The 14,937-nt window shown below is 46.9% G+C and overlaps 1 protein-coding gene across 3 annotated transcripts; it reads right to left on the bottom strand.

The window, feature by feature from the left end:
- Positions 1-461: 461 nt before the first annotated feature.
- On the bottom strand, positions 462-14,906 carry GTF2H4 (general transcription factor IIH subunit 4). Of its 3 annotated transcripts, none has more exons than XM_035107218.2 (14): positions 14,819-14,906; positions 13,496-13,632; positions 12,153-12,257; positions 11,765-11,896; positions 9,538-9,634; positions 9,224-9,312; positions 8,330-8,441; positions 8,161-8,229; positions 7,099-7,182; positions 6,320-6,452; positions 4,488-4,618; positions 4,213-4,260; positions 3,002-3,080; positions 462-1,908 (listed from the first exon to the last, which is right to left on the bottom strand). In XM_035107218.2, exons 2-14 carry the CDS (start codon positions 13,624-13,626, stop codon positions 1,736-1,738), a joined length of 1,383 nt encoding a protein of 460 aa, XP_034963109.1. In that variant the 5' UTR covers positions 13,627-13,632; positions 14,819-14,906; the 3' UTR covers positions 462-1,735. The 3 variants fall into 3 exon arrangements, 2 of the variants coding, with proteins under 2 accessions (XP_034963109.1, XP_034963110.1); XM_035107219.2 differs by lacking the exon at positions 14,819-14,906 and adding an exon at positions 14,676-14,812 and having other exon boundaries at positions 463-1,908; XR_009557076.1 differs by lacking the exon at positions 14,819-14,906 and adding an exon at positions 14,676-14,812 and having other exon boundaries at positions 1,851-1,908; positions 6,249-6,452.
- Positions 14,907-14,937: the final 31 nt, after the last annotated feature.

The raw sequence follows: 14,937 nt of genomic DNA on the forward strand, positions 1-14,937 counted from the left end.
GGAGCAATTTGCAGCAGCACATCGCTGACGCCTAGTGGCTGAGGGCGTAAAATCACGCCAAAGACGCGAGCACATGTTAAAACAGCTGGACGTACCGTAGGTGCCTACCGAAAGGGGGATGTGACTCACCCAGCTCGGCTCCTCCCACCGCCACCCGCTGCTGCCCAGGGGCCCCTGTCATCATTCGCTGGGGGTGCCCCATGGTCAGCCTGGCAGCAAGAGACGGGGGTTAGGCGCAGAGGAGGGCAGCAGAGGAGCCTGCTGTGCATTGTAATTAGAATCTCCCAGCTCATGGTGTTGGCCCTTGGCTTCTTTCTGCTGCTTTGGGGGCGCCTTCAGTGCTGTTAAATGTTGACGTTTTCTTTCTTTAATTCATAAAATTTATAAATTGCTTGATTAAAAAAACAATCAGCACCCTCAAAGCCATTTACAAAAAAGGGTTCCTTTTGCCAAGCCCACCCAGATATGTAAAGTGTAGTTCAATACGTGATTTCATTTTATAATGTATATATTGAAACTGTGGGTTTCTTTTGTATTTTTGTCATTCTTTTAGGTTAAACTTGTTTTAAACTCTTACTTTATGTAAACCGCATAAAGTGTTTTTTTAATTAATCCAGATTCTGTCAAATAAATTAAAAGAAATATTTTAATACCTACATCTATCTATACCATTTTCTGCCAATACTGCAATACTAAATAATTACCTTTATATCCCTCGTCAGTGGACGAGGGGGACTAGGCTAGTCACCTAAATGTCCTCCTCCTTCTCAAAGCCCAGGAGGCTTCTGCCTGGTTCAGGGAGGGAGGTGTGATGCTCATGCGCAGAATGTCACGCATGTGACATTGCCGCTCCCACCCCCAATCACACTTGCAATCTGGCACCTAGTGTGTGCAGGATTGCAGCCTGAAAGCCCAGTCACCCACTCACAATGGAGCAAGCCCCATAATCCTGCACAATTATGCCCACTTCAGAAGACAGGATAAAATACATTTCATGCAGACTATTCAGTTTTTTGTGGGCTACTTTCCAGGGCTGCTTAACCACCTGGCCCAAACAAGGGTTGATTCAACTTTCGCACATAGTCCAGAGGAAGCACATTTGCCTGCAGTTCCTGACCTCTCTTAGGGTTTCCTCGATGTACTCGGCAAACCGGCGTGCTGAACTCCTTCATAACGTAAGGAGAGAAGGGAAAGGAACCCATCTAAAATAACTTCAGATGTGGGTGTTTTATTGATACTTCTATCCCAATAAAAACATTACAAAAAAGAGACTATTTACAAATCTGACCCAATGTTGTTAAACTGCTCGATCGAGGTTTTAGATCGAATTTCCATTTAAACGGTACAAGTCTGTTCCAAATCCATTATGGCACCCTGGCATGTACATTTTAAATGGCTGTTTAGTTGTCTTAACCTATTCCGTATCAGCAGTAGCTCAACTAGAACAGCAGGGCCACATCCGCTCAGAGAACGAGTGGCAGCAGGCAAGCTTTAGCCACTTCTGTTAAGAGGAAGCTGAACCTAGAGATGTTTTGCTGCTCCTCTTCATCCGTTCTTGACCGGAGGGGAGTCATCAGGCAACCCCTACGAAACCTTCTTCTCCTTCCTCTCTGTCTCTCTGCTGCTCCTTGACAGTTAGGGGCAGGAGGATGCAGCCACACCCCCACCCCGACTCCCGTTTCCCATCAGAAAGTGCAAGGAGAGAGATATGGGAGTGCCGGCAGTTCCCCGGCCTTCAGGAACTGTGTTTCTGCCGCTTCCAGAAGCGCTTGACATCTGAGTGGCCGGCGGGCGTCACCACCATGAGACGTTTGGCCGGGTTCTCGAAGACAAGGACCCCGAGTTCCTTCGCGTGGTTGCGCAGAAGCTCGAAGTCAACCTGGGACAGGAACTGGTTGTAGAGGACACCTGGGGGGGGGGGGGAGAGAGAGAGAGAGCATAAAGACATGGTGAAAAAGGACAGAGGAGGGCTCAAGAGTTTGAGATGCAAGGAGAAGATGGGGAGGCAGGCAGAGAAGGGCCAGGGAAAGGAGATTGGAAAGGCACAAGGGAGAGGCCTGAGGGGGAGAGGGTGGATGCAAAGAAGTGGGGATGAGAACCAGGGTGGATTTGATTTAAATCAAATCGATTTAAATCACTAATCAGTAACACTTGATTTAAATCTTTTTTTTTAACAGAAAGACTCACTCTTGCTGGCATAATCTTAAAATTTACAACAAGATGGTTTCATTTTTGGAATAATAAATTTTCAGAGTAGTTTTTACAGTTACTGTATATCAAAAATTACCGAATTGGTTATACTATTAGAAATACATAGATGATTATGAAATTATTGTGAGGTTTAATAAGTTAACTGTCTATATTGGGACAACTTTTCTGCTGTACTTTACCAGAAGGAGAAAAAGAATCATTTTCTTAATAACAATTTTTTTTAAAAAAAATAGAACTAAAACAATAACATTATAGCAAATGTATCCATGTTTTTTAACTGATGTGGTTAAAGAATTTTTTTAAATAAAAAGCTGGGTTTTACCACACAACCTTATTTCCTGATGAATGGCATTTGGAATATAAAGTAACTTAAATAGAAATGTAAGTTTAGAAAGATTTTTCCTCCAAAAGCATTTTATTTTAAAAATCCAATTTAATTTCTAAAAAAATCATTGATTTTTTTATCTACCCTGATGAGAACACAACTGGCATGCTTCTCTTCTGTGGTTTCCAGAATCTGGTATTCAGAAGCATTGCTGCTTCGGACCGTGGAGGAGGCAAAAGAGGAATGAGAGCTTGATGTGAAAGAAGGAAGGGGGGAAAACCCAACATGGGTGAACCCAAAAAGGTGGATCCAAAACAAGAAGGAAGTGGGGTGGTGTGTGTGTGGAAAAGGGAAAAATAATCTGTCAGAACGCAGAGACATTTCCTCTAGAGATATGCCCCTTCTCTTCCCCATGTTCTTCCCTCTTTTCCACCCCACCGGGGTTCCTCACCCACAGACACTCACCCTCAGAGAAGCGGAGTCTGTCTCGTTCCAGCTCCCACAGCCGGATCTGATCTGTGATGGTGGGAGGAAGCACCGGGGTCTATGGGGCAAGACATCAGAGAGAGAGTCAGGGACACATATGGAAAAGACAATGCGAAAAACAAAAAATGATCTACCGTATTGGCCTGAAATATAAGCCTCACCCCCCCCCCCAAATTCCAACTGTGAAAAGTTAAAGTGGGGCTTATATTCAGGACCTTACAGTATGCAGCCAGGAGTATGAGGAAAACAGTGCCAGCAGCTTGATGAAGTGGCGCCCACCCTGTGCATAGTCCTCCGTCCTCCCCCAAGGCCGGGAAGGGAAAGAGCGAGGAAGGGGAAAGGCGGGGCAGTACACAGCCAGGAACAGCGAGGAATGGAGTAGCTTATATTCAGGTATTTATTATTATTATTATTTCCCCACCCCCTTCAAGGTGCGGCTTATATTTTAAAGGTGCGGCTTATATTCGGGCCAAGAGGGTATTCCTATTGCTGCAGCAGCCGAGGCTTGCATTGGAATCTCCCTAGCAGGTTACCCAGAATCCTCGAGGCCACATTCCAATTTCTCTTGCCAACATGTGACGCCCATCCTTAGCCTTTCATAAGAGCCCCGCAGGATCAGGCCCAATGACCCATCTAGTCCAGCACAATGTTCTCACAGTGGCCACCCAGATGCTCACGGGAAACCCAAAAGTGTAGCCTGAGTGCAACACTAATTAACAATAATAAAATTATATACAGTGGTACCTCTGGTTACGAACCTACGTTATGAACTCTCGTTCCGGAGGTCCGTTCTTAACCTGAAACCGTTCTTAACCTGAGGTACCACTTTAGCTAATGGGGCCTCCCGCTGCCGCCGCGGCGCAATTTCTGTTCTCATCCTGAGGTAATGTTTTTAACCCGAGGTAATACTTCCGGGTTAGCGGAGTTTGTAACCTGAAGTGTCTGTAACCCGAGGTACCACTGTACTGCCCTTTGTCCGTAGACCTCAGGGCAGTTCACAGCATAAAAATATCCCTCTCCCGACTTGCGATTCCTGGCAACTGGTATTCTGCCTCCAAACAGCTGAGCTAGAACACACACTTATCTCACAAAGTCATTAAAAACAGCACCAAACCCTTTGGAAAGGGAGGCGTGATTCTTTTATATGCAGCGATCCACTGAGTGACCACACCCCCTGCCATAATCCTCACCTGTTTCAGCATCACAGAGTGGGCTCTGGTACGTAGGAAATGAATGATCTGCGGGACAGAGAAAATAAAAAGGGAATGAAGCAGAGCTGGCCTTAATGCTATTTGACTGGTGCCATTTCTAGACCGCTTCCCACTATTCCCAGTGGTGGCTTCGTCTGTGGTGGGAAACACCCAAAGGAAGGGGAGGCTAGCTAGCCCAGTAGACAGAAGCAAACTACACTCTGCCAGGCTCCCTTTAAACTGGTTAACCCAACAGCCTCTCCCTGGTTGCCCACCTGGTCTGCTGTGATGCCATTGGCGATGGCTTGCTGCACACTCTCCCGGGTGACTTGGGCCACCACCAAGTTGGGGAAGCGGTAGAGCATCTCGGAAAAGAGGGCGATGAGCGCAATCTGTAGTTCAGAATCTGCAAACCAGGGCAGAGAGAGAGAGAGAAAGTCAAGAGCTTAACTTTTGAAAGTAAGTACACCCCTTCTACCCAGAAAAATGTCTACCAAGCTCAGATTGTTTTGGTACGTGTGAGATGAACAAAAAGTTACTCTGCACATGCTCACATGTACTCTCTTTTAGTATTATTTCACAGCTGAGCCAAAGAATGGAAAATTCTTAAAACCTGGGTGGTTAATAAAATAACAACAACAACAACAATTTATTTATACCCGCCCTCTGGCTGAGTTTCCCCAGCCACTCTGGGCAGCTTCCAATAAAATATTAAAATACAATAATTCATCAAATATTAAAAGCTTCCCTAAACAGGGCTGTCTTCAGATGTCTTCTAAAAGTCAGATAGTTGTTTATTTCCTTGACATCTGATGGAAGGGCGTTCCACAGTGTGGGTGCAACTACCGAGAAGGCCCTCTGCCTGGTTCCCTGTGACAACCTACCTTGCCTGCTAGAAGGTCTCAGATTCAACCTCAGGCAATTCCAATTAAAACAGCCTCTGTCTCCTAGAGAGCTGCTGCCAGTCAGAGTAGCCAACATTGAGTTGAGTGGACAAACAGTCTGACCTAGGAGCTTCCTAGTCCTGAACTAGACCCCGAATGAACCTGGCATTCACAAAAGCCCTCCAAGAGGGAGGATGATGGTCCTGGATAATTAGGGGCTCCCTACCTTGGTCTCCTCTCCGCGTTTAAGTGCCATTGGGTTACAAAACCCGTGTTATTATTTGGATCTGCAGAGGTTGTGGCGGGGAGGCCCACAAAACCACAAATAAGAAGATCATAGAAAGCTGCCTTATACTGGGTCGCTTCACCGAGCCACCTAGTTCAGTATTGTCTACTGGGGTTTCCCAAACTTGGGTCTCCAGCTTCTTTTGGACTACAACTCCCATTTTCCCTAGCTATAGCAGGACCGGTGGCCAGGGATGATGGGGAACTGTAGTCCAAAAGCTGCCAGAGACCCAAGTGCAGAATTCAGCGGCCTTGTTGCTCACCGGAGCAAGACGGTTTGAACATATTACACAAATCCTGGTCCGATTGCATTGACTGCCAATTAGTTCCCGGGCCCAATTCAAAGTGCTAGGTTTGACCTGTAAAGCCTTAAATGGCTCAGGACCACAATACTTCAAGGACTGCCTCTTTCCATATGAACCCACTCAGACCCTGAGATCATCTTCTGAGGCCCTCCTTTGTGTGCCTCCTCTTCGAGAGGTCCGGAGGGTGGCAACACGAGAACAGGGCCTTCTCTGCAGTGGCTCCCCGTCTGAGGAATGCTCTCCCCAGGGAAGTTCGCCTGGCGCCTTCATTATACACATTTAAATGTTCCTTTTTAACCAGGCATTTGGCTGATCTGATTTACATCCTATGCCCTTTTAAAATGTGGGTTTTTTGGGGGGGGGCTATTGTGTTGTTGTTTTTATTAGGTATTTTGTGGTTTTATACCTTGATTTTATTCTGTGAACCGCCCTGAGACCCCCCAGGTGCAGGGCGGTATATAAATTCAATCAATCAATCAATCAATCAATCATTAATAAAATGTGAAACACAGATTAGCTGGGGCTCTCAAAGGTTTCAGGCAGGGGGCATTGACAGCCCTACCTGGAGATACCAGGAATTGCACCTGGGAGGCATGCAGAAGCTAAGATCCACCTTGGGAGTCAGCCTCTGACCTGTGTAGGCATAGATCCTGTAGTTGGTCTCCACAATTATGAAGCCCTGGTAATGGGTGTCCACTGTGGTGCCCGAGATGCCGGAGGAGAGGTTGATGGCCAGCCGTGTTGGGTAGTAACGGCGAGATTTCCTCTGGAAGGGGAGAAGGACGGATAATGGCAGCAAGGCGCTTGCAGCCTTGAAATCCCTCAAACCTACCTAGCTCTGCTTACAAGTGCCACTCCAAACTTCCACTTTGAACTCATTTAAGTTCCGCATCTTCGCAGTAGGTCTTCTAACACCTTCAGTTCCCCAGCCTACAACAGGGGGTACAACTTTCTTTTCCCCCACCCTGTTCTTTCCCGGCTTAGGGAGCTGGGTATGTTTAGCCTGGAGAAGAGGTTAAGGGGCGATATGATAGCCATGTTCAAATATATAAAAGGATGTAATATAGAGGAGGGAGAAAGCTTGTTTTCTGCTGCTCCACAGAAGTGGACACAGAGCAATGGATTCAAACTACAAGAAAGAAGTTTCCACCTAAACATTAGGAAGAACTTACTGACAGTAAGAGCTGTTCAGCAGTGGAATTTGCTGCCAAGGAGTGTGGTAGAGTCTCCTTCTTTGGAGGTCTTTAAGCAGAGGCTTGACAGCCATATGTCAAGAATGCTTTGATGGTGTTTCCTGCTTGGCAGGGGGTTGGACTGGATGGCCCTTGTGGTCTCTTCCAACTCTATGATTCTATGATTCCCAGAAAACCCCGCATACGATCTAACTCAACCAACGTCCTTGGGGGTCTTACCTTTCTCTGAAAGACGAGGCCAAATTCCCGAAGGTGCTGGAGGAAATTCAGCAGAGACTCGCTCATCCCTTCCACGGAATAGTCCTGGGAACAGATGGGTGGAACTGGGGGCTGATTTACTCACACATATGGTGGGGGGGGGGCACCACTTGGATCATTCAATGCTTCGTGCCTGCCAGCCGAATCAGGCCAAACTACTGAAAACCGCCAGGAGGCAATGTGAAATCTCTCTCTGCTGCAGTGATAGCACATTCATACATGCAGGTCAACATCACCGCCGGATGCTGCTGATATCAAGCGATGTAACCTGCATGTGTGAAAGAGCCCACCGTGGCTCTCTACAGACACAACACACTTAACCATGCTTTGTTTTCCTGAAGCCCAATGTAAACAGCACCCCCAAGTGACTAAAACTAGGAATGTGGTATTCTTGTGTAAGTTTCCCCCACCTCTGCAGTCTTATAAAAATCACAGTTGAAAGGGGCAAGGACTCTTTTCCAGTCCGAGGTTGCCTTCCTCTTTGGGCAACCGTCCAGGCTGAAGCATATTCCCAAGAGGTAATGTAGCTTATGAGGAGGGGGGAAAAACTAAGAAGGGACACAATAAAGATTTGTCAAGTTATAAATGGAGAAAAAAACAGGAATCAATCCTAAAAGGTGCCTGGGGGAAAGGGGAATGTTTTCCCTGCAATGCAGAATTATGCTCCCTGCTTTATAGGCTCCACTAAAAAAGTGCTCCCCCCTTCCAATATCAACGATCACAGACCCTACGATCAACGGGGAACGGTGCCACTACTGGTACTGCCTGGACGGAGCTGCAGGGCCTCTTCAGTGGTGGCTCCCTATTTGTGAAATGCCTTCCCTTGGTAAGCTGTGCCTGCCTTTGCCATTATTAACACCCAGGAGGAATTGGATGGCTGAAAGACCATGCTTCCTGGCAACCCTGAAGTTCTAAAATACATTCCTTGTATTTTCAATTGTCTTGTTTTGGCTACTTTGTTGTTTGCCACCCTGGGAGCCTAGGGGGCGTAGAAATTTAAACCCCACTCCTTCTTTCGCTCACCTTGCCGAGAGTGGAGAAGCTAAGCTGGAAGAGAAAGGAAAGAATCTCCACCAGATCCATGCCCCGGGTCTGTAGGGGGAAAGAAAAGGTGGTTAAAACACAGCAGGGAGATAGCCAGAGCCGGGGGGTGGGGGGCAGAGCCGGGGAGGTTGCCCCCTCTTCTCCTCACCTCAGCTGACTGGAGATATTGCAGCATGAAATACCAGAGCTGAGATGAGGTATCCAGCAACAGGAACTGGAAGCCGGAAGATGTGATGCAGGGGGGCTCCCCAGGTTCAGAACTAAAGAGGAAACACACAGAGGCTGGAGGAAAACAGAATGAGGTACTTACTCCTCTGTGATGTACTTGGGTCTAGATCAGGAGAGGGAAAAGTTTTTCGTTCAACTTTCTGAGAGCCACCTGGCAGTGGTAGGTGGGGCCAGAGGTAATGCTCGGTGGAGAAAAAGATATAGGTGCCGCATTTTTTCCTCCTCCCCAGTTTATTTATCATGAAAAGAGAGCCATTTTCTGCAAAAAGAAAATTCCTTTCCAGTCCTATATTAGAAGCAAAAAAAAACTTGTTTTGATGAATTGGAAGAGCCGCCAAAAGATTCCATTGAGCACATGGATTGATAATATGGACAGATTAGCTACATACGAACCAATTGCATGTCGACGCAAAATAAGAATGGATAAATATGAAGAAATCTGGAACGAACATTTAAGCGATCAGGCGGATAGTGGTGGGAAGTAGAGGGAGGAGAGAGAGGTGGGAAAATATTGTGTTTTTTTAAAGAAGGTGTAGTCATAGGTATATCAGTGTATTCATATTTGAATTGTCAAATTGTGTTATTATGGTTTTTGTTGTGTCTTTTGTGGTTGATGCTTGTATCGAAAAATTGATTAAATAAATTAAAAAAGAAAAAAAAAGAGTGACATGGTTTGTAACCCCTAATCAGACAGGACCACTATTGAGAAATGTGCATAGGACGCTGAGATAGCTTCTTTTGCCATTCATTCCTACTCCCTGAACCCCATAGTTTGTCTATCTGCCTGTCTGGCCCTTTCTTCTTTGCCACTCACCTCTTCATCAGTCCAGCTTCAATGAGTAGCTGAGCTAAGTCCTGGCTCACGGCTGCACTTGGAGAGCCCACCATGAAATGCAGGATGACCTAGGAGGAGGCACAAAAATGGAACCGGGTGGGAGACAAAGGGTTTGTCCAGACTGGTTGGCCATTGGAAACAGGTGCATCCACACTGTTCTACCACAACTGTGGCAAATGGCCGGGCAAACAATCCATCTTCCCACGGCCCAGACTGAGAATCAGCAGCCAGGTGGCCTCCTCAAAAGACTCCTATGATGGAGCCCTGTAATGGAGCACAAACAAAACACTCACCTCCCACCTCTCCTCGGCGTACTTGTCAAGAGAAGGGACATCCCGGGCGTGCTTGTCGGGGCCCAGCTGGCCAGTGTCATCAGACCAGGCCTTGCCTCTGCAGAAATAACAATAACAATAACAATAATAATTTATTATTTATACCCCAGGTGGCTCTCAGAAAGCAAAAGAAAATAATCTATTAAACATTAAAAGCCTCCCTAAACAGGGCTGCCTTCAGATGTCTTCTAAAAATCTGGTAGCTGTTTTTCTCTTTGACATCTGATGGGAGGGCGTTCCACAGGGCGGGCGCCACCACCGAGAAGGCCCTCTGCCTGGTTCCCTGCAACTTGGCTTCTCGCAACGAGGGAACCGCCAGAAGGCTCTTGGTACTGGACCTCAGTGTCTGGGCAGAACGATGGGGGTGGAGATGCTGCTTCAGGTATACTGAACCGAGGCCATTTAGGGCTTCAAAGGTCAGCACCAACACTTTGAACTGTGCTCGGAAACGTACTGGGAGCCAATGTAGATCTTTCAAGACTGGTGTTATGTGGTCTCGGCGGCCACTCCCAGTCACCAGTCTAGCTGCCGCATTCTGGATTAGTTGTAGTTTCCGGGTCACCTTCAAAGGTAGCCCCATGTAGAGCGCATTGCAGTAGTCCAAGCGGGAGGTAACTAGAGCATGCACCACTCTGGCGAGACAGTCCGTGGGCAGGTAGGGTCTCAGCCTGCGTACCAGATGGAGCTGATAAACAGCTGCCCTGGACACAGAATTGACCTGCGTCTCCATGGACAGCTGAGAGTCCAGAATGACTCCCAGGCTGCGCACCTGGACCTTCAGGGGCACAGTTACCCCATTCAGGACCAGGGAGTCCTCCACACCTGCCCGCCTCCTGTCCCCCACAGACAGTACTTCTGTCTTGTCAGGATTCAACCTCAGTCTGTTAGCCGCCATCCATCCTCCAACCGCGGACGGAGAAAGAAGACGAGATGCAAGGAATGCTGTTGGACAGTTATAGAGCCAGCAGAAAGCTGCAGGAGGGACAGAGGTTTCTCAAAGCCATGACCCCTGGCCGAATAACACGAGAGCTGGCATTCTGAAACGCAGCCACCATTGGCTTCCACAGGTATGAAAGCGACAATGTCGTTCTCAGTCGGAAACAGAATGGTTGTAATCTACGTGCTCTTTTGCTCCCAAACCTTTTACCCTCCGCATCATGGTGCATTGCATTCCATGACATGAAAGGCTCCTCTCCAGCTCTCAGGGCAATTCCTAGTACAGTGCTTCAAATCAATCCCATTTGCTTGGTTTGTTTTGCTTCTAGTAATCATGGTTTCTCGGAGGGGAGATTGACAAGGAATATGCAGCATGCCGTTCCCAATCACTGATTACACCAGGGTTTCCCAAATGTGGGTCTCCAGCTGGTTTTGGACTACAGTTCCCACCATCCTTGACCATCTTGCTATCTAGGGATGATGGGAGTTGTAGTCCAAAAACAGCTGGAGACTGAAGTTTGGGAAACCCTGGACTAGATGCAACCATGTCTCTGCCAATGCCAGCGTGAGCATTAAACGATGGCTAAAGCAAACCATAAAAATGTGCAATAAATAAATAACATGCAAGGAGAAGGCAAGTGTCTGAAAAACCCATGGTTTGCAAGTCGCCCCACTATATCTGTGTGGAGCCATTAGAAAAGTTTTCTTTATTTCATTGCTCTATTTATTAAGGAAAGCATTCCTAATGCAATGCAACCAAAGTACATCAGTCAGAGGCCTGGTTTGCGCTTTACACCTAACCATGGTTTGTTTCGCAAAGATCTGATTGGTCTGAATGTCTGGATCCAGCCCAGCTGATTAACCACGGTTTGTTTCCTAGAAACAAGGTGAACCCATGGCTTGTTGCTGGATTACAAACTGTGCCCTGTTTTAACTGTTGTTTGGCATTATGCCTCAGCCAACAACCTTGGTTAACCCACCCCACCTCAGAACCTTATATGTTACAGAGATACAGTCATACCTCGGTTTAAGTACGCCTCGGTTTGAGTATTGTACAAGACAAGAGCAGCTTAAAAACAAAAGCAAGTGAAGAATAAACAATCTGTGGCTTGCTTGTTGAACAAATTGAGGTTAAAGCAAACTATGGTTTAGCGTTACATGTGAACACAGGCACATAGGGGATTATCCTCAGTGCATTAAATGCACCGAGCCACTCCCTCGGTTCCTAATTCTCTCCGTGGCTCTCGCTTACCCTCCCAGCAAGGCGATGCGCAGGTTCTCCTTAAAGATGGGGTTCAAGACGATTCCTTGGAGGCCGCCGGGGAGCACCTGCGTGTGCCAGAGCCGCAACCCCAGCAAAACATCCGAGCTTTCATCCTGCTCCCTGGAAGGCAAGAAGCAATTGTGCGCTAAGCTGAGTGCAAAACCAGGCTCTGGGGAAGATAAGGATCAGCTGGGCTGTTCCCTTGTCGAAGGGAAGAACGTAATATAAGAATTGGACCAGAAGATACTCGGAAACTCATCTGTGTGTGTGTGAATCACCAGGCTTCCACAGAACAGCAGCTTGGTTTCTCTTGCTGTTCTGATGCCTTGCTACACAGCCTGAGCTTTTGCTCCCACACTGTCCTGTCGCAACTCACTTGGTGAATTCCTTCTTGACCCACGATGCCACAGCGGCCTGAGGGAGGGGCTGTTCCAGGAAAAGCATCCTCATGACGTAGTTCTTGGCCAACCCCGGCAGCTCCCTGAAAATGCAAGAACGCAAGGCCAGCAGCGCTGTGAACACTAAATGCTTTTATACCATAACGCAGGGGGTGGCTAATCCGAGGCCCTCCGGGCGTTTCTAAAAAACAGCTCCCATTACCCGTGCCCCGTTGACAATGCTAATGGGAACTACATCTGGAGAGTCAGAGATTAGCCACAGCATCTACTGCTCAGAAGGCACCATTAAGGGTCAACAGTAGGGGTGGGGAACCTTTGGCGCTCAAGATATTGCTGGAGACAATTCCCACCCCTCTTGACCATTTGCCATGGTCCAAAAATGTACAGAAGACAATTAGTTAGGGAAGGCTGAGCTGGAATAAATTGTTTAAAACACACAGATCAACGTGTGGACGGTTTAGCGTGTAGCAAAACTGCTTTCACAAGTGATGCCGATCAAGTATTTTAAGGATCGACTTTTTTAAAAACTTGGAAACATGCTACTGTTTATTTTATTTATGTATTTAAAGGATTTTATATAGCACCTGTTCGCATAAACTATCAAGGGCAATGTGCAACATGAAAAACCAGAAAACAATACAAAATATAACCATGGGAATCACTGGCTCATCTAAAACAACAACTTGTTGGAATACTACTGCTAAAAAAAAAAGACTCGCCTTTTCCTGTTCTTGTGAATGGATGCAATTAAATACTAAAAGCACATTGAAGCAAGACACCAGAATGCACATAGAGTCGTACCTCGGGTTACGAACACCTTGGGTTATGAACTCCGCAAAACCGGAAGTATTTTTGCTGGGCGCGCATTCTGCACATGTGCAGAAACGGGGGCGCGGTTTGCGCATGCACAAAGTGCAGAAATCTCAGAAATTGTGCTTTGCGCATGCGCAAAATGGCACTTCGAGTTACGACCATTTCAGGTTACAAACTGTGTCCCGGAACGGATCGTGTTCGTAACCCGAGGTACTACTGTACAATAAAATAAAATATCTGCACATCTTGTTTACAGCAGGATTCTCCCCCAGCGCAGGCAACTTTAGAGAATCGAGGATTCGTGACTCAGTTAAGATCAAGCCTAAGGCTGCAATCCTAACTCCACTTACCCAGGAGTAAGCCACATATAAACAGGACTTACTACTGAGTAAGCATGGTTAAGCTTGAACTGTAAAAAAATCTAGTTAGGAAAGTAAAACGATTCTTTTATTCCACCCTCCCCGCTCTGGCCAGCACCCCAATATTTGGGAAGGGGGTTCTTGCTCACCGAAAGACAGCTAGGCATGTGGCAGGATGGTTGTAGAGCCGGTCTAAGATGCCAGGGCTGAGGCCCCGCAGGAATTCATGAAGGTTCTTGCATTTCAGCTGTACCCTCTGCAATTTCATCATTGACTCCATAGTAATCTACAGGAGGAAGGATGTTTTAACATATATATATGTATTTTTTTGGGGGGGGGGAAATGGGATTCTGAACCCAATCATTATCAGCACAGGTAAGCACCCAATTGTGAATCACTGAACTGCAGAGTGGGAAGAGACCACGAGGGTCATCTAGCCCAACCTCCAGAAATACAGGGATCTTTTGCCCAACGTGGGGCTCGAACCCATGACCCTGACATTAAGAGTCTCTAGAAGAAGAAGAAACACCCTGCCGAAAGTATAACAGCCTGAGCTTGGCCTGCTATGCAGAACATAGACACAAGCAGGGTCAGGATCCTTGCTCCTGTGCAACATTGCAAGCTCATTCTTCTTCTTTTTCCAGATTACTTTAACCAAAAAGATCCCAGATCAGGTTGCAATAATATGTGACTGCTTAGCATTTTTTTATGATTACGTGGAATACATAATTCTGTTACACACACACACACAAATACATTATTATCGGTCAAATAATATATAATCAGAAAAATAAGGTGTATGCGTTTTTTTTAAAAAAATTATTGGTTTAAAACAGAACAACAAATCTACATGAATACATGCAAGCTTAATATCTTACAAATACAAAGAGCCCTTACCCTGAGGCGGGAACCAGCTCAAGCAATAAAATAATCTTCCATATTTTTAATCAGGAAGTCTCTCCGCCCCCTCCCTGCCGGCCTCAATTGCCCTTACTTCCACTACGGGCTGCAATCCTCCTCAGCCAGGTTCTGAAGGTGCAACGTCTACTCAGGAGTAAGCCTCACTACGGTAAATCCAGCGGGAGCTACTCTTAGGCAGTAACTGCTTGAGAGCCGCCTTGGAATGGTGCTTACTCGGAAAGCCTGGATAGGAATTGCACCGATCGTTCGTTGCAAGACGGTTGCAAACGTCTTTTGCAATTTCTTGGCAATGCATGCGGCTTTGTGCTTGCACTTCTCCGCCCCACAACTAATTCCCAGACAGTCCCGTCGCCTTGAGGAACCCCTTTTTTTCCTTTCTGCAACGTCCCCTTAGGCTGCAACCCTCACCTCGCTCACGTGAGAGTAAGTCCCATTGAATTCAATGGAACTTCCTTCCTAGCACGCGCTCCCGGAGCTGCAGCGCTGCGCTCTCCTCTCTCTCTCTCTCTTCCTTTTTACCGTCCTGCAAAGAGACTCGGTCCAGTCCTCACCTCGCATGCATTTTCCCGATCTTCAGCTCCTCCGGATTTCTCTTGGCTCAGACAACCCAGCAAAGCCCTTCCTCTTCCTAGGGCTCTAAGCTCCCGTCATGCATTTCACACGAGACAGA

The sequence above is a fragment of the Zootoca vivipara genome, chromosome 2, assembly GCF_963506605.1.
Source record: "Zootoca vivipara chromosome 2, rZooViv1.1, whole genome shotgun sequence".
Taxonomy (NCBI): Eukaryota; Metazoa; Chordata; class Lepidosauria; order Squamata; family Lacertidae; genus Zootoca; species Zootoca vivipara.

Coding starts and splice junctions, on each gene's coding strand:
- GTF2H4 (XM_035107218.2), bottom strand. CDS start 13,626: ATGGAGTCAATGATGAAATTGCAGAGGGTACAGCTGAAATGCAAGAAC. Junction 11,897..12,152: donor GTCAAGAAGGAATTCACCAA/GTGAGTTGCGAC, acceptor CTTGCCTTCCAG/GGAGCAGGATGAAAGCTCGG. Junction 8,442..9,223: donor GAAGCTGGACTGATGAAGAG/GTGAGTGGCAAA, acceptor TTTCCTCTTTAG/TTCTGAACCTGGGGAGCCCC.